The sequence below is a fragment of the Pan paniscus genome, chromosome 1, assembly GCF_029289425.2.
Source record: "Pan paniscus chromosome 1, NHGRI_mPanPan1-v2.0_pri, whole genome shotgun sequence".
In the NCBI taxonomy this organism is placed as follows: domain Eukaryota; kingdom Metazoa; phylum Chordata; class Mammalia; order Primates; family Hominidae; genus Pan; species Pan paniscus.
In genome coordinates, this window is record NC_073249.2 from 109,694,616 (window position 1) to 109,719,713 (window position 25,098).

At 41.5% G+C, this 25,098-nt stretch overlaps 1 protein-coding gene across 3 annotated transcripts in view; it reads left to right on the forward strand.

Annotated features, from left to right (window-relative positions):
- The first annotated feature begins 19,739 nt into the window (after positions 1–19,739).
- The window catches only part of TTF2 (transcription termination factor 2), a 43,947-nt gene continuing 38,588 nt past the window's right edge, over positions 19,740–25,098 (forward strand). For 2 of the 3 annotated variants that reach the window (XM_008951983.4, XM_003806285.5), the window contains exons 1-3: positions 19,796–19,855; positions 19,936–20,038; positions 21,868–21,954. In XM_008951983.4, coding sequence (XP_008950231.3) covers positions 19,828–19,855; positions 19,936–20,038; positions 21,868–21,954 — 218 coding nt within the window. In that variant the 5' untranslated portion in view covers positions 19,796–19,827. Of the gene's footprint in view, positions 19,856–19,935; positions 20,039–21,867; positions 21,955–25,098 lie in introns of all 3 variants that reach the window. The other variant, XM_063599320.1, reaches the window with a different exon arrangement.

Genomic DNA, 25,098 nt, shown 5'->3' on the forward strand with positions numbered 1-25,098 from the left:
GTGAATGAGCCAGTCACAAAATGGCAAATGCTATATGATTCTACTCATATGAGGTACCTAAACCAGTCCAATTTATAGAGACAGAAACTAGAATAGTTGTTGCTGGGCCTGAGGGAGGGGTGATAGGGAATGATTGTTTAATGATTTACAGAGTTTTAATTTGGGAAGATGAAAAAACTTCTGGAGCTGGATTGTGGTGATGGCCGCACAGCAATGTGATTGAACTTAATACCACTGAGATGAGCATATAAAAATGGTTAAAATGGTAAATTTTTTGTTATATATTTTACCACATTATGAAAGTGAGATAAAGATCACGGTTTAATTTGCTCCATATGATTATCCCATTGCTCCAGTACCATATTTTTAAAAAGAGCATTCTTTCCCCACTGTAGTGGTATCCACAACATAAATTAGGTGAATGTTATGTTTTTATGTATTGTTCAAGAAATCTTTGCCCATCCACAATAGTCTGCAGTAATACATTAAATCACAACCAATCATGATTTAATAACAATTTACTACTGAGCATGATTTCTTACAGGGAATGCAAGGTTGGTTTAACATTTAAAATTTAATCTATGTAAATCACTACATTAACACATTTGATCATCTCAACAGATCAAGAAAAAAGAATTTAATAACATTCAACACTTCTGCTTTTTTTTTTTTTTTTTTTTTTTGAGACAGACTCTTGCTCTGTCACCCATCACCCAGGCTGGAGTGCAGTAGCATGATCTCGGCTCACTGCAACCTTTGCCTCCTGGGTTCAAGGGAGGATTCTTGTGCCTTAGCCACTCGAGTAGCTGGGATTACAGGTGTGTGTCACCACGCCTGACTAACATTCATATTTTTAGTAGAGATGGGATTTTGCCATGTTGGCCAGGCTGGTCTCAAACTCCTAGCCTCAAGTGATCCACCTGTCTTGGCCTCCCAAAGTGTTGGGATTATAGGTGTGAGCCACCACACCCAGCCTTAACACTTATTCTTAATAATATTTCTCAGTAAACTAGTAACAGAGGGGAATTTTCTAAAATTGATAAAGTATATAATACTTAATGGTGGAATATTAAATTATTTCCCCCATAGTTAGGAATAAGATGATAACATCAACTATCACTCTCTGTTGAATATTATACTGGAGGTCGTAGCCAATGCAAAAAAACAAGACAAATAAATATAAGGTAAAAGGATTAGAACAGAAGTTAAACTCTTTATTTGCAGGTGACTTGATTATATTTGTAGAAAATCCAAAAGTGTCTCCAAACAGGGTTGCTGAATACATGATGAACATGTTGATCAAAAATGAGCAAAAATGCACTAATTTTTGTATATTAAAAATCAAAAATTGAAAAATTAATTTGAAAATTACATTTAATAGAAAATATCAAATGCATTGGAATAAATTTAACAAAAGATGTGCAAAAACTCTACATTGAAAATTACAATACTTTGCTGAGATAAAGAAGACCTAACTAAATAGAGATTCCATTTTCATGGATTGGAAGGTTCAATATCATTAAGTTGTCAATTTTCTCCAAGTTGATCTATAGATTTGATGCAGTTGTTATCCATGGGGAGGGAGTGGCAATTTTGCTCCCAGAGGATATCTGGCAATTTGTGGAGACATTTTGGCATGTCTTTACAACTTGGGAAGTGCTACTGGCATCCAGTGAGTGAAGACCAGGTCTAGTACTGAACATCCTACAATAAACAGCACAGCGGCTCTCCCTAACAACAAAGAATTGTCTGGCCCCAAATTTCAATAGTGCCAGGTTGAGAAACTGTGGTTTAATGGAATCATAATGCAAATCTCAAGAGTTTCTTAGAAACTGACAAGCTCATTTAGTGTTAAATGGAAATACAAATTATCTAGAATCGACAAAATATTTAAGAATCAAAACTTGGAGGAATTATATTCTCAGAGTCCAGAACATTCTACAAACTATAATAAGTAAGACCATGTGGAATAGGTGCACAAGTAAACAAGGAAACCTAAGAAGCAGAATAGAGTTTAGAAATACATATACACACACACATTTCCATTATAGGTGCTACTATAGTGGGGAAAGGATGCTCTTTCTAATATATGGTGCTAGAGTAATTGGATACTCATATGGGGGGAAAACAAACCTTGACATCTATCTCATGTAATAGGATAAGAGGAAAAAAATAGAAAAATTGGACATCATTAAAATTAAACTTTTTTGTTCATTAAAAGACAATATTAAGAAAGTGATGGCTGGACGTGGTGGCTCATGCTTGTAATCCCAGCACTGTGGGAGGCTAAGGTGGGAGGATCACTTGAGCCCAGCAGTTCAAGACAAGCCTGGGTAACATAGTGAGACATCTTTTCTACCAAAAAAAAATTTAAAAATTTTAAAAGCCAGGCTTGGTAGTGTGTTCCAGCAGTCCAGCTCCTTGGGAGGCTGACATGGGAGGATTGCTTGAGCCCAGAAGGTAGAGGCTGCAGTGAGCTGTCATCATGCCACTGCATTCCAGTATGGGTGACAGAGAGAGACTCTGTCTCCAAAAATAGTAATTATATCACAGACTGGGAGAATGATATTCATAAAACATATCTGACAAAGGCTTATATCCAGAATATATATCAAACTTTTATAAATCAACTTTAAAAGAGGAGAAGCACATAACTCAATTAAAAAAATGGCCAAAAGATTTAAATATGGTTTGAAAAAGACAGAAAAAAGACTTGAACATGGATCTCAGAATCGCCAATAAGCATACTGTTAGTTCAGGTGCTTTGAGAAGCACATGCCAAGATTAGACATGAAAGGGATCTACTGGGGGCAATGCCAGTGAAGAAAAAAGGGGATGGAGCGGAAGAGGGGAAGAGCCCTTGACTGTCCTGCAGGTCTGACTTCTGTGAAAGGAAACAGGGAAGGAAGGAGGATTTATATAAGAAGGTCTTCAGATTGCATAGCAGTTCTGAGATAATCTGGCTCAAGCTGATAAGGAGTCTCTGAGCAAAGGTTGCTTATTGAAGAAGTACTCCATGGGGCAGACATTCCCCAGCTCTAGTAGCTCTGCCATGCTTAGTCCTTGGCAGGGAGCAGCCCAAGGGAAATGTGGCCTTAGCATAAATATTTGAAGATCTGGATGCTGGAGGTTGTCAATTAGCTATGCTCTTTGCAGCAGGCTCCCTTGAAAGGAGATATGAGTGGTACAGCTCCATGGCCACAGCATATGAAAGATGTTCAATGTCATTACTCATGAGAAAAATGCAAATTAAAACAGTGAGATAACTTTATTCATATACCAGGATAGAAAATATAAAAGACTGACAATAGCAAACACTGGTAAGAATGTGGAGCAACTAGAAATCTAATGCATTGCAGGTGGGAGGGTAAATGTATTCAACTATTTTGTAAAATAGTTTGGTAGTTTCTAATAAAGCTAAACATATACCTACTTTATGACCTACAATTCCACTACTAGCATTTTCCCAAGAGAAATAAATGCTTATGTCCACCAAATGACATATACAGGAACATTCATAGCTTTATTCGTCATTGCTAAAAACTAGAAACAATCCCCTTGTTTAGCGATAGGTGAATGAATAAATTATAGTTTCTACATATCATAGAATACTACACAGTAATAAAAATGAACAAACTACTGACATACATGACAGCATGAATGAATCTCACAGCATTTGTTGAGTAGAAGAAGACAGACACAAAAAGGTACAAAATTCAAGAACCAGCAAAACTAATCTATGGTGACAGAAGTCAGAATAAGGATTTCACTGGCAGAGCAAGTATTAACTGAGAAGTAGCACGAAGGAACCTTCTGGGGTAATTGAAATGTTGTTTTTTTGACCTAGGTTGTGGTTTCATGGGTGTATACATATGTAAAAATTCATTGAGCTGTCTTTAAGATTTGAGCATTTTTTGTATGCACATAATAACATATAACTTGTTAATAATAATACATAACTTTATGTAAATAATTTAAACCTGAGGGTATTTTTTAAAGCATTTTTCTTTCAAAAAGTAGTTGAGAACCAAACAGATGACCAATATAGAATGAGGAATTTTAATATAGATGGGAAATTGTAAGATTTATGTATTCAACAAGCATTTTTCTGGTACTTAGTATGTGCCAAAACATATGTTAGGAGGTAGGCAGGCAGAAATGACTGACATTGTTTCTTCCTTCAACAAAGAAAGGAGAAAGGAGTTAAGGTTTACTTTATTGAGCAGCCATCACATGTTACAAGGATTGAATCCTTACAACAATATTGTCAAGAAGCCAAGATTAAACCATTGTATTCATCAGGGTTCTCCAGAGAAACAGAAACAATAGAATATTGTTAGGCTATGTATAGATATATAAGAGGAGATTTATTCTGGGAATTGTCTCACACAATTATGGAGGCCAAGAAGCCCCACGATATGCCATCTGCATGCTGGAGAACCAAGACAGCTGGTGGTGTAATTCAGTCTGTCTGAAGGCCTGAGAACCAGGCGAGCTGATGATGTAACTCCCAGTCTGAGGCAGAAAGTCTGAGAACTGAGTGGGGAGGGGATGTAAGTCCTGGAGCCTGAAGGTCCAAGAGCAAGGAGCTCCAAAGGCAGCAGAAAGAAGATGGATGTCCCAGAACAAGAAAAGAGAGAATTTGCCCTTTCTCTATCTTTTTGTTCTATTTAGGCCCTCAACAAACTGGAGGATGTCGTCTCCACATCAGTGAGGTATCCTCACTGATATATCCAAAAATAATATTTTACCAGCTATCTGGGCATTCCCTAGCCCAGTCAAATTGACACATAAAGTCAGCCATCATAACCATAAATCAGGAAAAAGCAGTTAAATATCATGATCATTAAGTGGCATTAAAGATCATGATCATGAGGGGCGCCTCTGCCCGGCTGCCCCTACTGGGAAGTGAGGAGCCCCTCTGCCCGGCCAGCCGCCCGGTCCGGGAAGGAGGTGGGGGGGTCAGCCCCCCGCCCGGCCAGCCGCCCCATCCGGGAGGGAGGTGGGGGGGTGAGCCCCCCGCCTGGCCAGCCGCCCTGTCCGGGAGGGAGGTGGGGGGGTCAGCCCCCCGCCCGGCCAGCCGCCCCGTCCGGGAGGTGAGGGGTGCCTCTGCCCGGCCGCCCCTACTGGGAAGTGAGGAGCCCCTCTGCCCGGCCACCGCCCCGTCTGGGAGGTGTACCCGGCAGCTCATTGGGAATGGGCCATGATGACAATGGCGGTTTTGTGGAATAGAAGCGGGGGAAAGGCGGGGAAGGGATTGAGAGATCGGATGGTTGCCATGTCTGTGTAGAGGGAGGTAGACACGGGAGACTTTTCATTTTGTTCTGTACTAGGAAAAATTCTTCTGCCTTGTGATCCTGTTGATCGGTGACCTTACCCCTAACCCTGTGCTCTCTGAAACATGTGCTGTGTCCACTCAGGGTTAAATGGATTAAGGGTGGTGCAAGATGTGCTTTGTTAAACAGATGCTTGAAGGCAGCATGTTCGTTAAGAGTCATCACCACTCCCTAATCTCAAGTACCCAGGGACACAAACACTGTGGAAGGCCGCAGGGTCCTCTGCCTAGGAAAACGAGAGAACTTTGTTCACTTGTTTATCTGCTGACCCTCCCTCCACTATTGTCCTGTGACCCTGCCAAATCCCCCTCGGCGAGAAACACCCAAGAATGATCAATAAAAATAAATAAATTAAAAAAAAAAAAAAAAAAGATCATGATCATTAAGCCCAGATGCTTTGATTCCAGAAGCAATGGTCTTTCTATCACAGTAGCCTCCTCAAGTCATAAAGATTCTACCGTTTCATTATGGGCAAAGATCTGTACACACAAGGTCATGAGAGGACCACTGGGACAGAAAACGATAATATGTGCTTGTGTTGTCACAGAGTCTCTAAGTGCTAGCATGTTCTGAAAGGGGGAGATAAATTTGGACTTCAGGAGCAGGGACCCCTTTGCACTCTTTGCCCTGGTTCTGACAGATTTCCATTCAGCCCAACACATGTTGATTGAATGGCCACTCTGTGCTGCCTTCTGATGCTGTTCAAATAGACATATAAGAGCATGTTTTGTTATGGTCTCCCCTGACTGAAGGCAGATGCTACAAGTTCTTAAGTCTGTCTTTAGGGAATCTTTGTATTGTTTAATGGTCTGTCTGACAGCAGCTATTTGTACCACTCTGCTGGCAGCAGGAAATTGAGGGTTCTTCTGTTCTTAATGCCCAAGATGTGACCAGCCCAATAAACGGGTGCTGATGGCAGAAGGGCCCGTATTCTCTAAGCACGGGCCAAATACCTTCTAGCCCTAAAATTGACAAATGGGGCTGCTGTGTGGAAAACAAAACAAAACAAACAAACAAAAAACATTGAAGCAAAACATTTGAGTGGTGTTACAGGAGTCTAAAGTGGCTGGGCTTAGCTTCAATATCAAATAAAGGTTACTGGCTCAGCCCAACATCAGCTCCTAACACACACAGGTGTCCAAATATTTCCCTTGAAATTCTTTTATTGATTGAGGAAAGGCATTCAGTTAGGATTAAATGTGGATCATTCAAATGCAGTAAACCAGTAGATTTTCCACCTGGCAACAGAAGGCTCAATGGCAACTCCGTATTTAATAGTAGTCTTTCCATACAAAAGAAACAGTAAATATGTGAGCCCTCATCTATCGATGAGATGAAATTGAAGCCACTAACTACTATCTCTTACATTCCTCTACTTAGATTTTTTTGCCTCTTTTAGATGGTGTGCCCAATGAATACATCCAAAAAATTAATACTCAGGAATGTGTGCTCTGGATTCAGACTGCCTGGGTTCAAGCTCTGACGATGTCACCCACTAGCTGTGTGATCTTTGCTGGTTAATCTTGCTTTGCCTCAATTTCCTCATCCATAAAATGGGGATAATACCCATTACTTCACAGAGTTAATTGTGAAGATTAAATGAGATATACATGTGAGGGAGTCAGAACTCATAAATGTTAGGTGTCATCATCATTCTTAACAAGCTAGCCATTCCTGAAAAGGAAACGAGATACTTGCATTTTACTTCTTAATCCTTAGCACACTAGTAGAACAGGATGTGGAAATAGAATGCAAGCATGGGTTTTGCCACGAAATAGGATCATTGCTTGGGTTCTTAGCTCAAAAGGATAATTTAAGGGATAGGTAAGTATAAAGTTTCAGAAGTCAGGATATCAAGGCAGTGTGAACAGAGGAGCATGTGGATAGAATTATCTGAGTGCTTTATAGTTAAATGCAAAGCCAGGGTAGTTTAACCCAAGAGTTCCAAGTAAAGATATATAATATATGGGAATTAATGAGAAATGGCATCACCAGAGACTCCTATTCTGAGGTACATTGTACCTATATTAATTACCTGTTTCAATTTACATGTAGATTTGAGTGCAAATGGCACATTTGGAAAACAACTATTATGGCAGATAGCAAATAATTAGTTTGGAATCTGTATTAGTCTGCTTGGGCTGCCATAACAAAATACCACCAATGGGGTGGCTGAAATAACAGATACTCATTTTCTCACAGTTCTGTAGGCTGGAAGTCGCAGTCAAAGTGCCAGATGATGTGGATTTTGGTGAGGACTCTCTTTCTGGCTTGTAGACAAGCCACCTTCTCACTGTGTAGTCACATGGCATGGCAAAGAGGGCAAACTCTCTGGTCTCTTCTTAGAAGGGCACTAATACCATCATGACCCATCCTCATGACCTCATCTAAACCTAATTATCTCCCAAAGGCTCCATCTTCAAATACCATCACACTGGGGGCTGGGACTTCAATATGTGAATTGTGGGAAACATCATTCAGACTATAGCCAAATTGACAGCATAATTAATGAACTGGACTGTGGTTTGTCCTGTACCTATCCAAGGTGTGCACTCTTCATGTCTGTTAACATAGTTCAGATGGAGTAAGTTATCTGAGTGCTACAGGTTTGGTATTTTTTATTGTGCATGTGTACACTTGGGTAGGATTACAACTTAAGAGCAAAACCAGTCAAGTGAACTGAGTAGAATTTCCCCACCTGCCACTTAGCAATGCTCCAGCTCTTCCATCAGAAATAGGTGATCACTGAAGTGTCAGAAACAGTGTCATCATGAAAGAGTGTAAAGATGGAAAGGGATTGCTTAAACATGCATGCGGAGCTCTGGGTGGGAATACAGAAACCCTTGACACCTCCTCCTCTGCAGCTGATCATTAATGCTGTTCCTGTCTGCCCTGAACTCAAGGAGAAATGTGGAGGGTCGAGCAGGGAGGATAGTGGGGAAAGCAGGAGAAGAAGAGAAACAGAGAGAAGAAACAGTGACAATTAGCACATAAGAGTGAGAAGGCAGAAATAAACGCCAACAAACTACAGAGAAAAAAGAATTGACCAGCTTCTGCCCCATCCAGCTCTGCTCTGAGGCTCAAGTGGGTCTCTCGGATCCACCGTGCCAGCAGTGCTCGCAGCTCCCGAAGAAACTGCTGACCCAGAGAAGGAAGAAGGCTGAGTGCTTGCAGGAAGAAACCCTTCAGACACCAGGGGAGGCAGCAAGCCCCACCACACTGAGGCAAGGCCTGTCTCTGTGGTACAGCAGACAGGAGAAGTCCTGTCTTACTGTGTGTGGAAACAGGTGTGTGGGCTTCCGCTTACAGTTAGGTGGAAGTTCAGTCTGAAAGGGAGGGTGAGAAAGTACTAAAGAGGAACAGAAGAGCTGGGAAGAGCTAGATCTTTTGAAGGGGATGTTTGCTTCTGCACCACGTGACAGTGGAGGATGCTTTGGATCTTCATCAAAAGAGGTAACTTCCTCTTCTCCTTGAGAGACACAGCAAATCCCTCACTTACAACTTAGAACCTTCCTAGCCTTCATCCAAATGCATGTAAACCTTGAGAGAGCACCAAGAGGGAGAGAAAGGAGGCGACAGATTCTATAAGAAGTGAGACATGACAGTGTTGTGAGACAAATCGACGTAGGAGATGGTGGTGTGACTGAATCACTAGCCTAGTGTGAGGCGAGGGCCTCTGTTCTGAAGAGCCACCCCACTGAGCCCTCTGGGCTGCTTCCTGTGCTGCTCACCAAGAAAATGCCATGCCATGCTAGGCGCGGTGGCTCACGCCTGTAATCCCAGCACTTTGGGAGGCCGAGGCGGGCGAATCACCTGAGGTCAGGAGTTCGAGACCAGCCTGGCCAACACAGTGAAACCCCATCTCTACTAAAAATACAAAAATTGACCGGGAGTGGTGGCGCACGCTTGTAATCCCAGCTACTCAGGAGGCTGAGGCGGGAGAATCGCTTGAACCCAGGAGGCAGAGGTTGCAGTGAGCCGAGATGGTGCCATTGCACTCCAGCCTGGGTGACAGAGCGAGAGTCTGTCTCAAAAAAAAAAAAGAAAAGAAAGAAAGAAAATGCCATGCCAAGTTAAACTCACTTCCTTTTCTGATGTGCTGCTTTCTGCTAGGCTGGTAAGTCATGGGACAGCTATAGATTCCGCATGCATGAACTGCAGCAAGGCCTTTGAACAAGAGGAACAACATGGACACTATGTGACTCCATGCTTGGGTGAATGATCATACCCAAGGTGTAAAGACCATGGCAACGTGTTTACCTGTAGGAGATCTCTCCAGGTCTTGCTAAAGCACTCTGCCTTGTTGAGCATTTTTATTGGCAACTTGGATGAAGGGAAAGACAGCAGGCTTGTCAAGTGTTAAGTTGACACAGAATTAGGAGATGGCACTAATAAGTCAGTTGACAGGAACAAGATTCAAAGAGATCTGGATAACCTAGAATAATGAATCAAAATTAACATGAAATATAGAATCCATAGTTAAGTTTAGGCAATTAGATGCACCAGATAGGGGAGATGAGCTCACGCATGAAAAATGAAAACAGTGTTTTGGTTGATTGCACACTTGATATACATTATTAGCATAACACACTTATTGAAAAAACAGAGAAAAAGATTTAGAGTTTTCCATTTCATATATAAAATGGTCATATCCAAAATAAAGGAGATAATTATCCCGCGGCATTTTTCATATTGAATTTTCTTTGGGATGCCTCAAATTAAGCATACATTCATCAAAAAATACTGGCGAAACCCCATCTCTACTAAAAATACAAAAATTAGCCAGGTGTGGTGGCATGTGCCTGTAATTCCAGCTACTCGGGAGGCTGAGGCAGGAGAATCGCTTGAACCCAGAAGGCAGAGGTTGCAGTGAGCTGAGATCGTGCCACTGCACTCCAGCCTGGGCAAAAGAGTGAGACTCTGTCTCAAAAAAGAAAAAGCAAAATACTGGTGAGGGGGTGTCGGAGGGAGAAAAGTAATTGATGCAGTTGGACAAGTTTCTCTGGGCAAAGAGAATGCATGTGAAGTGCAGAGAGGATGAAATAGTCATATTCATATATTTTAAAGTGATGTAAAAATGGATCAGGTGTATTTTGTTTAATTCCACGTGACAAGAAAGTGGAAGTTTCAGACAGAAAGATTTCTGCTTAATATGCATTAGAATTAACTAACATTTCGACACACCCAAACAGAACTTGCTATAACCAGAAGTTTCTATGCTGAATCCATTAGGGATGCTGTGGAAGGGATTTGGGAGGATGCATTAGGTGGCTTTAGGGTTCCTTCTACCCTATGATTTCATCCATTCCATTTAACAGATACTTATGGAATGTTTACATGCTGTGTATACAGTGATTAGTGAGCCAAACAGAAATAAGTCCCTGCTTTCTTGGCAATTACACATATAGTCCATGGAGAAGACAGACGATAAACAAGTCAACAGACAACTCTGAAATAAATGTTATGTGGAAAGCAAACCGGATACTGAGAGAGAACAAGGAAGAACCTTTGTAGATAAAGTAGTCAGGGCAAGTCTCACTGAGATGGTGCTTGCTGAGACCTACAGGATGAAGGGCTAAGTTTTTAAAGAACTGAGGAAAGCATTCCAGGCAGAAAGCACAATATGAATGCAGGCCTTAGGGTAATACAAAGCTTGGCACACTGAGGAACAGAAAACAGGTTAGGGCGGCTGCAATATAATGGGTGAGGAGTGGCATGGCTGTCTGTGAGAGTGAAAGCAGGAAGGGCCAAACCGTGCAGCGCCCATAGGAACCAAAAGGATGACTTAACCTTTTTCTCTAAGTTTAACAGAAAGTCACTGAAGAGTTATAGGCAAAGTAACAGAACCTGACTCATGTTTTAAAAGGTTAATGAGTTCTTTAAGGCCATTTTAGTACTAAAAAATAGCAGCAAAAACCAGAGGCTGCTCTGCTCTGGCTCGCAGGTTAACTCAGAAAGGAAAAGGAGGGAGAACCAGGAAGAACTCTGCCAGAGTTTTCTCAGCTACTAAGATCCCAGCATCCAAGGAGGCTCAAAAACTTCATGGCAAAAGTCTTCAGAGCATTGGGTAGTATTGTTTACGCTCAGCTTGAGAACCTGGAATCCACCTTAGTGCCATTTGTTGCTTTCCAGAAAAAATGCAACTCAGAAACAAAAAGAAAACAGAAAACAAAACAAACAAGAGGCCGGGTGCAGTGGCTCACGCCTGTAGTCCCAACACGCTGGGAGGCCAAGGTGGGCAATCACTTGAGGCCAGGAGTTCGAGACCAACCTAGCTAACATGTTGAAGCCCCATCTCTACTAAAAATACAAAAATTAGCCGGGCATAGTGGCATGCGCCTGTAATCTCAGCTACTCGGGAGGCTGAGGCAGGAGAACTGCTTGAGCCCGGGAGGCGAAGATTGTAGTGAACCGAGATCATGTCACTGCACTCCAGCCTGGGCGACAGAGTGAGACTCTGTCTCAAAAAACAAGGAAAAAAAAAAAAGAAATACAACTCAGGATGGCCACCAGAAAACAAGTACATAGCCACTGGAGGTCTTGAGGTTCTAGGTTATCTTGAATGTGTAAAGCAGCGAAGGTTTTAGGGAACAAATGAGCAGTGAGGGTTGAGGAGAAGGTTAGAATTAAGCAGAATAACTGGTATAGGGTTAGGGGGAAGAGGGAAAAAACAGCTTGGTATAAAACTTGAATTAGATACCAAAAAAATGGGTAGGAGGACATGAATAAGAAAGAAAGGATTAATTAGAGGAAAGTTAGGATTGAATAGCTAAGATGAGAACTAGGCAAGTTTAAGAGGTGTTCTGATGAAGGTACAGAGACGTGGGGCCTATGACTGCTCTACTGCTGATAGTATAATAACATTATATGCCATATAAAACAATGGGAGAAAAAGAAGAAAAAAACACCAATAATCCTACCATCTTAAATAAGCATTGTTATTATTATTTTGGTACATCCTCTTTGTTATTGTTTTCTATGTGACTGCTTTCAATATCTTTATTGGATTTTAAAAATCGTAACAGAGCAATACATGCTAGTTGTAGAAAATAAAAACTGCACCAATCTCCCAACCCAACCTCCCAGAGGTATATAAATGGAATCATACAGCATATAGTCTTGAAAGTTAATAGTTTGTTGTGACTAAAAATATTTTTGATGCCAGGTGTGATGGTGTACACATGATCCCAGCCCTTTGGGAGGCCAACGTGGCAGACTGCTTGAGCTCAGGAGTTTGAGACCAGCCTGGGCAACATGGTGAAACCCTGTCTCTACAAAAAATACAAAAATTAGCCAGCTGTGGTGGTGTGCTCTGGTAGTCCCAGTTACTCGGGAGGCTGGAGTGGGAAGATCACTGGAACCTGGGAGAACAAGGCTACAGTGAGCTGAGACTGCACCACTTCCAGCCTGAGGGGCTGAGTGAGACCCTGTCTCCAAAAAAAAAAAAAAAAACAAATTGACATGACTATACTCATAGTACATAGACTATACTCATAGTACATAGTACATTGTATAATGTTTGTTACTTAACATTATACAAATGATTACTATGTCTTTTTATGTCTTTGTATTAATAACAATTAATGTCATTTTAACTTAGGTTTAAGTTCCATACAAACGTTAAAGGAAAAAGACTTTCAAGACCATTTAAGAAGAGGAAGATGATGGCTAAAAAGCACATGAAAAAGAGTGCCACATCAATAGAAAAATCAAAATTAAAACAAAAGTCAGATACCACTTCATACCTACTAAAAAAGGCACGCAATAACAAGCATTGTTGAGGACATGAAGAACTAGGAACCCTCATACGTTGCTGGTGGAAATATAAAATGGTATAGCCACTTTGGAAAGTGGTTTGGCAATTTCTTAAAAAGTTAAACAAACTAACCATATGACCTAGCAATTCCACTCACAGGTTATCTGCCCAAGAGAAATAAGAACAAATGTTCATATAAAGACTTTAACGTTAGGCCGGGTGCGGTGGCTCATGCCTGTAATCCCAGTACTTAGGGAGGTTGAGGCAGATAGATTACCTGAGGTCAGGAGTTTGAGACCAGCTTGGCCAACATGGTGAAACCCCGTCTCTACTAAAAATATAAAAATTAGCTGGACGTGGTGGCTCGAGCCTATAATCCCAGCTACTCGGGAGGCTGAGGCAGGAGAATCGCTTGAACCTGGGAGCTGGAGGTTGCAGTGAGCCAAGATCGTTCCACTGCACTCCAGCCTGGGCGACAGAGCAAGACTCCATCTCAAAAACAACAACAACAAAAAACAAAAAAACAAAAACAAAAACAATAAAACAGACTTTAACATTAATGTTCATAGCAATATTATTCCTAATAATTCCAAAGGGAAAATGATCCAAATGTCCACCAACTGGTGAATGAACACAATGGAATACTACTCAGCAATAAAAAGGAGTGAAATACTGATACATGTGCAACATGGGTAAACCTCACAAGCATTATGTAAGTGAAAGAAGACAGAGGCAAGAGACTACATATTACATGACTCCATTATATGAAATGTCCAGAAAAGGCAAACTTATAAAGACAGAAAGCATATCAGAGGTTGCCTTGGGACTAGCTGGGGGTGGCAGTTGGGATTGACTGCACACAGCTTTGAGGAAAGTTTTTGAGTGATAGAAATGTTTTAAAACTGGATTCTGGTGGTGATGGCACAACTTTATAAATTTACTTAAACAATGAATTGTGGGCCAGGTGTGATGGCTCATGCCTGTAATCCCAGCACTTTGGGAGGCCGAGGTGGGTGGATCACCTGAGTTCAGGAGTTCGAGACCAGCCTGGCCAACAGGGTGAAACCCCATCTCTACTAAAAATACAAAAATTGGCCAGGCGTGGTGGCGGGCACCTGTAATCCCAGCTACTCAGGAGGCTGAGGCAGGAGAATCACCTGAACCCAGGAGGCAGAGGTTACAGTGAGCCAAGATCATGCCACTGTACTCCAGCCTGGCAACAGAGCGAGACTCTGTCTCAAAAAAAAAAAAAAAAAGAATTGTGGCCGGGCGCGATGGCTCAACCCTGTAATCCCAGCACTTTGGGGGGCCGAGGCGAGTGGATCACCTGAGTTCAGGAGTTCAAGACCAGCCTGGCCAACATGGTGAAACCCCATCTCTACTAAAAATACAAAAATTAGCTGAGCGTGGTGGCACAAGCCTATAATCCCAGCTACTCAGGAGGCTGAGGCAGGAGAATCACTTGAACCCAGGAGGCAGAGGTTGCAGTGAGCCAAGATCCTACCATTGCACTCCACTCCAGCCTGGGTAACAGACAAGACTCCATCTGAAAAAAAACCTGTACATTTACAAAAAAAAAAAAAAAAAAGAAGAAGAAGAAGAAGATAAAGAGCCTGCTTTGAACCACTTTTAGAATAATATTTTAAGAACAGTGAAATTTGGAATCTAGTACTGAAAAAATATTGGTATAACAAAATAATTTGTAAAGTCTCTTGGCTTTACAAATTATAACCACATTTGTTCTCACTATAGTATCATCTGATTGAGCCTATGTCAAAGGACAAGTTGAAAACAGTCATATGTTTGAAAGGCACAAAATGAAATGAAATGAAATTGAATTACCGTTACATATCTTCAAACAAAAAGAATGAAACAGAGGAGGGTGGGCCTCAGTTTGGTTTTTATGTTACTAGGTTGCTACCTAGTGGTCATTTATAAAATGGCAGGACTTGGGTTTTGGGTTTTTGTCTTGGATTTGTTGAGCCATGTCTCTACACCACAGCAAATACCTGAACACTTACCGATGTGTGGGTTAAATATCTGAATGCATCGCTGAATAATTTATGCTTTATAAAAATACTATAGGCTGGGCGCAGTGGCTCAGGCCTGTAATCCCAGCACTTTGGGAGGCCGAGGCAGATGGATCACCTGAGGTCTCAGGAGTTCAAGACCAGCCTGGCCAACATGGCGAAACCCCATCTCTACTAAAAATACACAAAATTAGCTGGGCGTGGTGGTGGGCACCTGTAATCCCAGCTACTTGGGAGGCTGAGGCAGGAGAATTGCTTAAACCTGGGAGGTGGAGGTTGCAGTGAGCCGAGATCACGCCATTGCACTCCAGCCTGGGCGACAGAGCGAGACTCTGTCAAAAAAAAAAAAAAAAAAGAAGAAAAAATACTATAGTGGCAAGAACTGGATTGAAAGTTCTGAAAAATGGCTTTTAGTCCCTGATTGGCTGGTGTCAGCTTTGTGACTTTGAGCCAGGTCAAAATTAATCCATGGGTACTATCCGGTTCCAAAGTTTTAGGAGCAGCTCTGTAAGGTAAGTTGGCCTTGGGGCCAGCTCCTTAACTGCTCTAAACTTTAGTATCTTCATCTTAAAAATGGGGATAAAAAATCCCATCCCTAGGCTAGTTGTGACAATTAAATGTGACAATGCATATAAAAGTACTATCTCAGAACACACCTCAGGAAAAGTTAGAATATGACTTTCCCTCTCAGAATGTGCCTAATAGGGAACAATCTTTTATCTGCCAATTAAAATTACTCCTTCTCATCCTATCCCAAAGCAACAAGCAAAAACACCAGAAGTTCAGAAAAGTAAATATGATTCTTAGAATGATCTGCTCATTTGAAACATAAATTTGAACAATTTAATTTTAAAAATAATCAATAAAGCATAGCAGCTAGAATTTTACAAATCACTTGAAACTTGGAATTGATTATTTTAAAACAATAAGGTAGTGACCGAGATGTCAAAAGGTGAATGTTCTAGCTCATCCTCTCACCACTGGTATCTTATGGAGGTCTGACATGTTTAATGTATGCCAGCCAGCACAATGCTGACCACAGAAAATATAATTCTTTCATTTTCCTAGGAATTAAGCCCCACTTTTGTGGGGTTGGACTTGTTCCTGGGTGTGTTGGCTCACACCTGTAATTTCAGCACTTTGGGAGGCTGAGGCAGGAAGACTGCTTGGGCCTAGTAGTTTGAGACCAGCCTGGGAAACACTGCAAGACCTCCTCTCTACAAAAATAAAAAATAAAAAAAAAATTTAAAAAATAAATCAAAAAATTAGTTAGGTGTGGTGGCACAAACCTGTGGTCCCAGCTACTCCAGAGGCTGAGGTGGGAGGATTGCTTGAGCTTGAAAGGTTGAGGCTAGAGTGAGCTATGATTACACCACCGTACTCCAGTCTGGGTGACAGAGCATGACACTATCTCAAAAAAGAAAAGAAAAATAAATAAAAATGAGTGTCTGTGCTACCCTGGAATTGTATTTTATTTTTGAGACAGGGGCTCACTCTGTTGTCCAGGCGGGAGCACAGTGGTTCAATCATGGCTCACAGAAGCCTCGACGTCCTTGGGCTCAGGCGATCCTCCCAACTCAGCCTCCCAAGTAGCTGGGACCATAGGCATGCTCCACCAAGCCCGGATAATTTTTTTATTTTTTGTATAGATGGAGTTTCACCATGTTGCCCAGGCTGGTCCCAAACTCCTGGATTCAAGTGATCCACCCACCTCAGCCTCCCAAACTGCTGGGATTACAGGCATGAGCCACCTTGTCTGGCCTACCCTGGATTTTATTCAATATTTCACAGGTCAAAGAACCAGTCTGCTTCTGTAACTGAAGGGTTTCTACTACCACTTTATTTCTTCACCCATTAGGATATTTCCTTAAGGATATCAACATATCTAGATGACCAATTTTAGTTATTACTTTCAATGCAGCAGATAGGTGTTTTGGCATTGCTTAGTTTTTAAAACAGCCTTAGTAAGGTATAATTTAGATGTCATAGAATTCACCTATTTAAAGTGTACAATTCAACGAGTCTAGTAAATTTAATCAATTGTGCACCCATTACCACAATCCAGTTTTAGAACAATTCCAACATATACTTTGCATTTGACCAGCTCCACACTGAAAAAATTTATTGGATAATTAACCCGTGCATTTTAAGCCATCTAAGTCTAGGACCCAGCCTAGACATTTTGAATAAATCAAGCTTTAAGGAAAAACAAACTCTAAACTTTACTCAAAATAGAGATCCATAAAGCACATTCTCCCAAGGTCTCTCCGGGGGTCTGTAGGCTAATTAACAATATAAATTTAAAATATAAATTAAGAATAAAAAATAATACACATACACCAATACATGTGTATATTTTGAAAAGTGGATGCTGTATAATTCATTATCATTTATTTCAATAGGCATAAGTTTTTTTTTAAGAGACAAAGTCTCACTCTGTCACCAAGGCTAGAGTGCAGTGGCACAATCACAGCTCACTGTAGCCTCGAACTTGTGGGCTCAAGCCATCCTCCCACCTCAGCCTCCTGAGTAGCTAGGACCCCAGGTGCCCACCACCATACTCAACGGGCATAAAAATTAATTTTAAAAATGTTTCCAGTTATGACCATCTTTCGTCCAATCTCAAACTTATTTTTTTCAATCTTGTAAATATGATGAGGTGGAATAAGTTGTTCAGGGACTTAACATTTTGATCTAGTATATTTTTAATTTATGGAAGAAATATTCCTCCTGTCTGTGATTTGGCTGTGCACACTTTTGTGAGGTTGGACTGGAGATACTGACTTGGGTACTTGCAGAGGAGAAGCTTCTTCCTTAATGGGATATTTAAGAGGCCCCGATTTTGCCTTGTTTCGAAAATTATTCAAGAAATAATTAATTACCATGCCCCTCTTTCTGCAAACCCTGTATTCATGGTATACTACCTCCAATACAGCATCTATTAAACATGTACAAATACATCATTTGCAAGAATAACAATCTTGGAATAATGAAAATGCCTCTACCTATTTGTTGTTCCTGTCTTATCTCTAAGTTCATCTAAGTTTCAGAAGGGTAGTTATGTATAAAGGAACTTCACTTTGGAAATTCCATTTTTCTCTAGTCCTAGAGAGTTACTGCTAACTCCATTCATTTTGACATTTAAATACTATTTTATATTGTTATTTAAGTGTTCAACATGTACTAGTTCAGTCTCCTCAAAATACTGAGTAAGTTCCTTGTGCTTAGAATAGTTGTTTCAAACTTTGTGTATGTAAATGAATGAATTTTACATTTCTCAAGCACCTAGTCCACAACGGGCACAAAAAAGCTATTTAGTAAGTACTGTTTAATTAATAAATGATACCTCAGGTTTGTCTCCCTTCCTCCGGATCCCCATATCATGTACATTTATCACATCGCCCAGATTTCCTAGACATTACAGATTTTCTGTTCTACGGCCCCCATAAGAACAGTGCAGGTGCCACACCATATGTCTGGGACATATGGTCCTCAATAGCTGCAATATGAAACTATTTCTATTGCAATAAATGTAGTATCTATTCCTCTCTTTTTGTTTACTAATAGTTTTGATTACAACTTCAAATTTTAAAAATCGAGGATGAAGTCAAATAGAACGGAACTGTCCCCTTTCTTCTATTTAACCTCGTCTTCGATTTTTAAAATTACAAAAGCATAATAGCAAAAAAAAGTTTGACAATACAAAATGATAAAGTAAAATTCGCCTTCACCAAAAGTCATCTATTTCCCCTTTTGTGGTTTCCACGTTGCGGCTGGTAACTCGGGGCTTCCACGCTGGGCGAGCCTAGAGAACATCCAGTACACACAGGAAGCAGCAGCGCGGGCCAAATGGCGCTGAGACCTGCGCACCTGTCCACGGACCGCCCACTCGCCAACTCTGACCTTGGGTGAGTCTCTCAAACTTGAGTCTCGGGATCTTCCACAAAATGCTACCCATCTCACCAGGTCGAGTGAGGAGGGTCGTGTTATGTGTAAGCACTTTGGGAAATCTAAAGCACGAGGCAAACGTAAAGCATTGTAGGGGGTCCTAGAGAAGTCTTTGTGCCTGCCTATGAGAGCCGTTTCAGTTCCCCGCAGCAGCTTCCAAGGACCTCCCACCATGCCCGCCGCTTCGGCTCCTGCACTGCAAATCTCGCGGCTCGGCCTGCAGCGGCGGCTTCCCCTGGCCTCCCACCCCAGCGACTGAGCGCGGAGCCCAGCGCGCACGAGCGCCAGCCTCGCTCAGAGACACCCACGAAGCCAGGGCCTTTCAGCGCCTGCTAACTGGCGCTACCCCTAGGGCCGCCTCTCGGTTTTAAACGTAAACAAGAGTTGCCCTTCCCTCTTCCAAGACCTGCAAATCCAAGCTTTTTTTCCTCCAGAAGCCCCGCCACCTTCTAAGCTTCTCCCCAGCCTCAGCCACGCCCCAGCCTGCAAAAGCCGGGTCTTTTACGCCCCCTGGCTCCGTATTTGATTTCGGCGCGCGCCATACCTGAGGGCAGCTGTGATTGGTTGGAGGTGAGCGAAGTTCCTATATGATTGGCTGATAGCGGCTAGGACGGGTAAAGGCCAAGGGCGGAGAATTATGGGAGGGATTAAGACTGTAAGAGCTGAGTGATGGTTGGTTCCTGAACAAAGAGGGCGGAGTAAAAGGCGGAAGCAGAATTGGGGGCGGGGCTTTGTGGAACTTGGGGGACCCAGCGAAATGGAAGAAGTTAGGTGTCCAGAGCACGGTAAGGGGCTAGGGTCTCAGCGTCCCGGGGCCTGTTGATTTAGCGTGGCGTAATCGTTGTTCACTTTCTTCTCTCTTCAGGGACTTTCTGCTTTCTTAAGACCGGCGTCCGCGATGGCCCGAATAAAGGAAAGAGCTTCTACGTGTGCCGGGCAGACACGTGCAGCTTCGTGCTGGCCACCGAGTAGGTCTTGAGCTGGGCCCCACTCCCTGTGGCTGCCCGGGGCCTCCCGAGAGGAGCTGCCGGCTCCCCGCTGTCGGGCGTCACAGGGCCGAGGAGTTGTGGGGCCCTAGTTTGCGGTGTCAGGACCCTTTAAGCAATTGATGATCCCAGGGCAGCGTGGCGTGTTCGGAAGACGCCCAGCTAATTCTGGCTGTGTGACCCGAGGCTGGTTACCCCCCTCTCTGGGCCGATGGTTCCCCTACCTGTAAAATTGAGGATCCGGTGTTTTCCAGCTCTGGGTTTCTATTCACTTGACGGGCCTTAACCACTCCCTTCTCCTGCCCAGACAGTCCTTCCCCCTTTAAAGGAGTAAGGACACACAGCAGACATAGTGGAAAATAATTTGTCCCTGTTTTGCACTAGTTTTAGGCCCGACGGTTTTTTTTAAATGTTTGAGCTTAAAACACTCTAGTGATTAGTTGTTAGCCTTCTTATTTTTAAGTAGGATTCTCTGCATCTAAATGGTGAAATTGATAATTCAAAGAAATTAACGCTGGAAGAAATAACGGAGGGCCTGGCGCGGTGTGTGACGCCTGTAATCCCAGCACTTTGGGAGGCGAAGGCGAGCGAATCGCTTGAGCCCAGGAGTTCGAAACCAGCCTGGGCAACATGGTGAAATCCCGTCTCTACGAAAAATTAAAAAAAATTGTCTGGGCATGGTATCACACGCCTGTAGTCCCAGCTACTCGTGAGGCTGAGGTGGGAGGAGAGAGTCAGAAATGTTAAGCATCTTCTCTAAAGTGAGGAAAGTTAATAGTTTGTCAAGTGTTAATGTTTTCACAGTACCAAGTGTCTACATTTTCTATGTGAATTTTAAAACTATCATCACGTCATTAAACATCTCCTGCTCTCTATTCAGCAAAACTTGGTAGAGAAAAGTTATTTTTCTCCGTGTCAGATGTAGAGTACATAATGGATATCAGTATTAGAAAAATGCCCTTTCAACATGTATACTAACTTCCCATGTTTCTGTTTCATGAGTTAGATGATTTACACTGAGCCTCTCAGATATAGTACCCAGGTCAAGTTTTGTGAGATAGAAGCATTTTTACCTTTGCAGGAATTCAGCATTAATGGTGGCATAAGATTTGGTTTTATATTAAGAGAAACACTCTTATTTAGGATCCCATCTACACAAATGCTTTGCTATACAAACTAGCACAGTGGTATTTGAAGACAATTATTTGATAAACTTGATTTATTTGGACTATATCTGATAACCAAAATACAGGCCAAAAAAAGTGCCACAGGTTTAGGAGAGTATTTTAAACCTTCACTCAAACCTGTTTACTCTCAAATGTTATATATATTTAAATTTTTTCATAATAAGTTGGAAGGGAGTGATTAAAAACTTACACAAAACAAGAAGCATATAGGGCGTATTGTTAGAGGTAGGCGTGTGAATAACACTAAGTGACAGCTCTCAGCTTGTTAGAGGGAAAGGATGAAGGGAAGAGCCTGGGGAAAATTCATACAGGGCCTCACAGCCAGCCCTAATTATGTCATTCGTAGGGGGATCCCAGTGTAGAGATTACACAGTGCAGTGTGGTTTTAAACTTTTGAGTCATCAAGAAACAGTTATGCTTTATTTGGGAAAGTGGGTAAAGATGAAAGCTAGGGACTTCTTCCCCAAAGGAATGCCCATAGCTGTGATAATGTGTGGGAATTACAAACCCAGTAGAGGTTATACATAGATTCTTGGTGTAAAAACCCATAGTTTTGATTTGACTTTAGGATATTGATCTCTGTTCCTGACCTAAAAATGTTTTCAACTTTTTTCTTTTCTCTAGCATTCCTGTTTCCCATTGCTTATTGCATGAGGACTTTGTGGTAGAGCTTCAGGGTTTGCTTCTGCCACAGGACAAGAAAGAATACAGGTAAGGGTCCAAAAGGAACATCTAAGTATATTTGCTTTTTTTTTTTTCTCCCTGAAAGAGTTGTAGCCAGGTATGTATTAGGATTGTTCTTTAAAAGTCATTTTAAAAAACAAAATTTGTATATGTATTAAGTGTCTTTTGGCTGTCACTACCTAACTGCCAAGCAGCTAGTTAATCTGAGAAGTCTGATTTCTAGTAATTTTCATGTAAATGGCTCCACAATCATCCCTCTCCAACTGTCAGGTAGCCTATAATGACAGCTGACCATTGGCCACTAACTTGCACTTAACTTGTCAACCTTCTAATTCTGGTGATAGAACAAGGTAATGAGTAAAAATGGCTAAATATATTTAGTCCTCAATAAATGTTAGTTTCTTTCCTTTATATGGGAATTTGGGAAGGGCAGAGAAGTCTATAGAGCTGGGAGATATTTGTCATGAGTATTCAAAGATAAAGTAGGAATTCCCTAAGTGTTAGAGAGAGGTCATATTTAATGGACTAATATATTGCATTAGAGTACTAAGGCATGAATTAACATGGCGTTTTCAGGGAAAATTTGATTTGTTAATAGTTTAACATATCTTTAAACAGAGACTTTAGGCGATAAGGCTGGCCAGGAAGGTAGGGGTCAGGATGTGATAGATGGTCTTTGTGTGATATTCTATGCACTTCATAATTTATATATTCTAGATCCCCCCACCCAATTAAAGGCATTTGAGTACCACCTACAATTTTTATATACCCGAGTACTGTTCATACTTCTATTTTTCTTAATTTAGTTATATGTATAGTAAGATACACAAGTCTTAAGATTTCAACCAGTTGAGTTTTGAGAATGCATGTACCTGCTCATAAAACCAAGATCCGAGTCAAAATATTACCCCAATAAGTGCCATTAGTCCCCTTCAAGTTAATTTCACCCCTCCCATCTCCACCCCTGTCAGCAATCACTGTTCTGATTTTTATCTCTTTAGATGTGTTTTGATTATTCTTGAACGTTATATAAATGAAATCCTACTGCATGTACTCTTCTGTGTCTGACTTCTTTTACTTAACAATATGTGAAATGTATATAATATGTATCAGTAATTCATTCATTTTTATTGTGGAGTTGAATTTCATTTATAAATGCACCACTTTGTTTGGTGTGCCTATTTGCCATCAGAAAATCTCGACGTTATCTGTTTAAATATTTTGTCCTTTTTTTTGCATTGAAATTTTTATCAAGTAGTTTCAGATTCACATACAGTTGTAAGGAATAATACAGAGTTATCCCCTGTAGACTTTATCCAGTTTCCCCCAATGGTAACGTTTGCAAGGCTTAGAAATATATCACAAACAGGATATTAATATTGGTACAACCCACCAGTTTTATTGGTAAAGGTAGTTTTACTTGAACTAATTTATGTGTGTGTGTATATTCTATACAATTTTATCCTGTCGAGTCATGTATCTACCACTACAGTCAAAGTACTGAAGAGTTCCATCACAGGATCTCTCTGTTGCCCTTTCTATAACCATACCCCTTTCCCTCCCTTCTGCCCTCTTCACCCCGGCAATCAGGAATTTGCTCTTCATTTCTAAAATTTTGTCATTGCACAATTGTTACATAAGTGGAATCATAAAGTATAACTTTGGAGATCTTTGCCTGTTTTAAAATTTTTGTCTTTTTTTAAAACTGAGTTGGTAGAGTTCTTCATAAATTCTCTATACAAGTTAGGCCAGGCATGGTGGCTCACGCCTGTAATCCCAGCACTTTGGGAGGCCGAAGTGGGCAGATCACTTGAGATTAGGAGTTTGAGACCAGCCTGCCCAGCCAACATGGTGAAACCCCATCTCTACTAAATAAAAAAAAGCGAAAAAGCAAAAAAAAAATTAGCTGGGCGTGGTGGCACACTCCTGAAGTCTCAGCTACTCGGGAGGCTCATCATTTTTGTATGGTTTGTGCTTTTTGTCTGATCTCCAAGAAATCTTTGCCTACCCCAGTATCACAAATATTTCCAAGAATTGTCTAGAAGCTTTATAGTTTTATTTTTGTTTGTTTGTTTGTTTGTTTTTGAGACAGAGAGAGTTTCACTCTGTCTTCCAGGCTGGAGTGCTGTGGTACAATCTTGGCTCACTGCAACCACCATCTCCTGGGTTCAAGCAATTCTTATGCCTCAGCCTCCCGAGTAGTCCCAGGTAGCTGGGACTACAGGTGTGCACCAATAATTTTTTTGTATTTTAGTAGAAACGGAGTTTCACCATGTTGCCCAGGCTGGTCCCGAACTCCTGAGCTCAGGCAATCTACCCATCTTGGCCTCCCAAGGTGCTAGGATTACAGGTGTGAGCTACTGCACCTGGCCTGTTTTTGTTTGTTTGTTTGTTTGTTTAGTAGCTTTTTCATATAGGTCTATTATCTATATCTTAAATTACTTTTGTATAGTATATCAGGTAGGGTAGAGGTTCATTTATTTTTGCATATGTTACCAATTGTTTTAGCATCTTGTTTTGAAGATTTTCCTTTTCCCATTGAAATGCTTGGCGTCTTTGTAAAAAATCAATTGATCCAATATATGTAAGTCTATTTCTGGGGTTGCTGATCTGTTCCGTTGATCCATTTGCCTATCTTTACATAATTAATCAGATAAAATAGTGTGAGTCTTCTGACTTTATTCTTTTTCAAGATTGCGTTGGCTGCTCTAGGATCTTTGCATTTCCATATAAAATGTAGAATCAGCTTTTAAAAATTTCTACAGAAAACCCTGTTGGGATTGCATTGAATCTATATAGATCAATTTGGAGAGAATTGTCAATATTGAGGCTTCCAATCCATGAATGTAGTGCATTTATTTATGACTTTAAAAATGTCGGCTGGGTGCGGCAATCCCAGCACTTTGGGAGGCCAAGGCGGGCGGATCACGAGGTCAGGAGATCGAGACCATCATGGCTAACACGGTGAAACCCCATCTCTACTAAAAATACTAAAAATTAGCTGGGCATGGTGGAAGGCGCCTGTAGTCCCAGCTACTCAGGAGGCTGAGGCAGGAGAATGGCGTGAACCCGGAGGCAGAGCTTACAGTGAGCCGGGATCGCGCCACCGCACTCCAGCTTGGGTGACAGAGCGAGACTCTGTCTCAAAAAAAAAAAATGCCTCTGAGCATT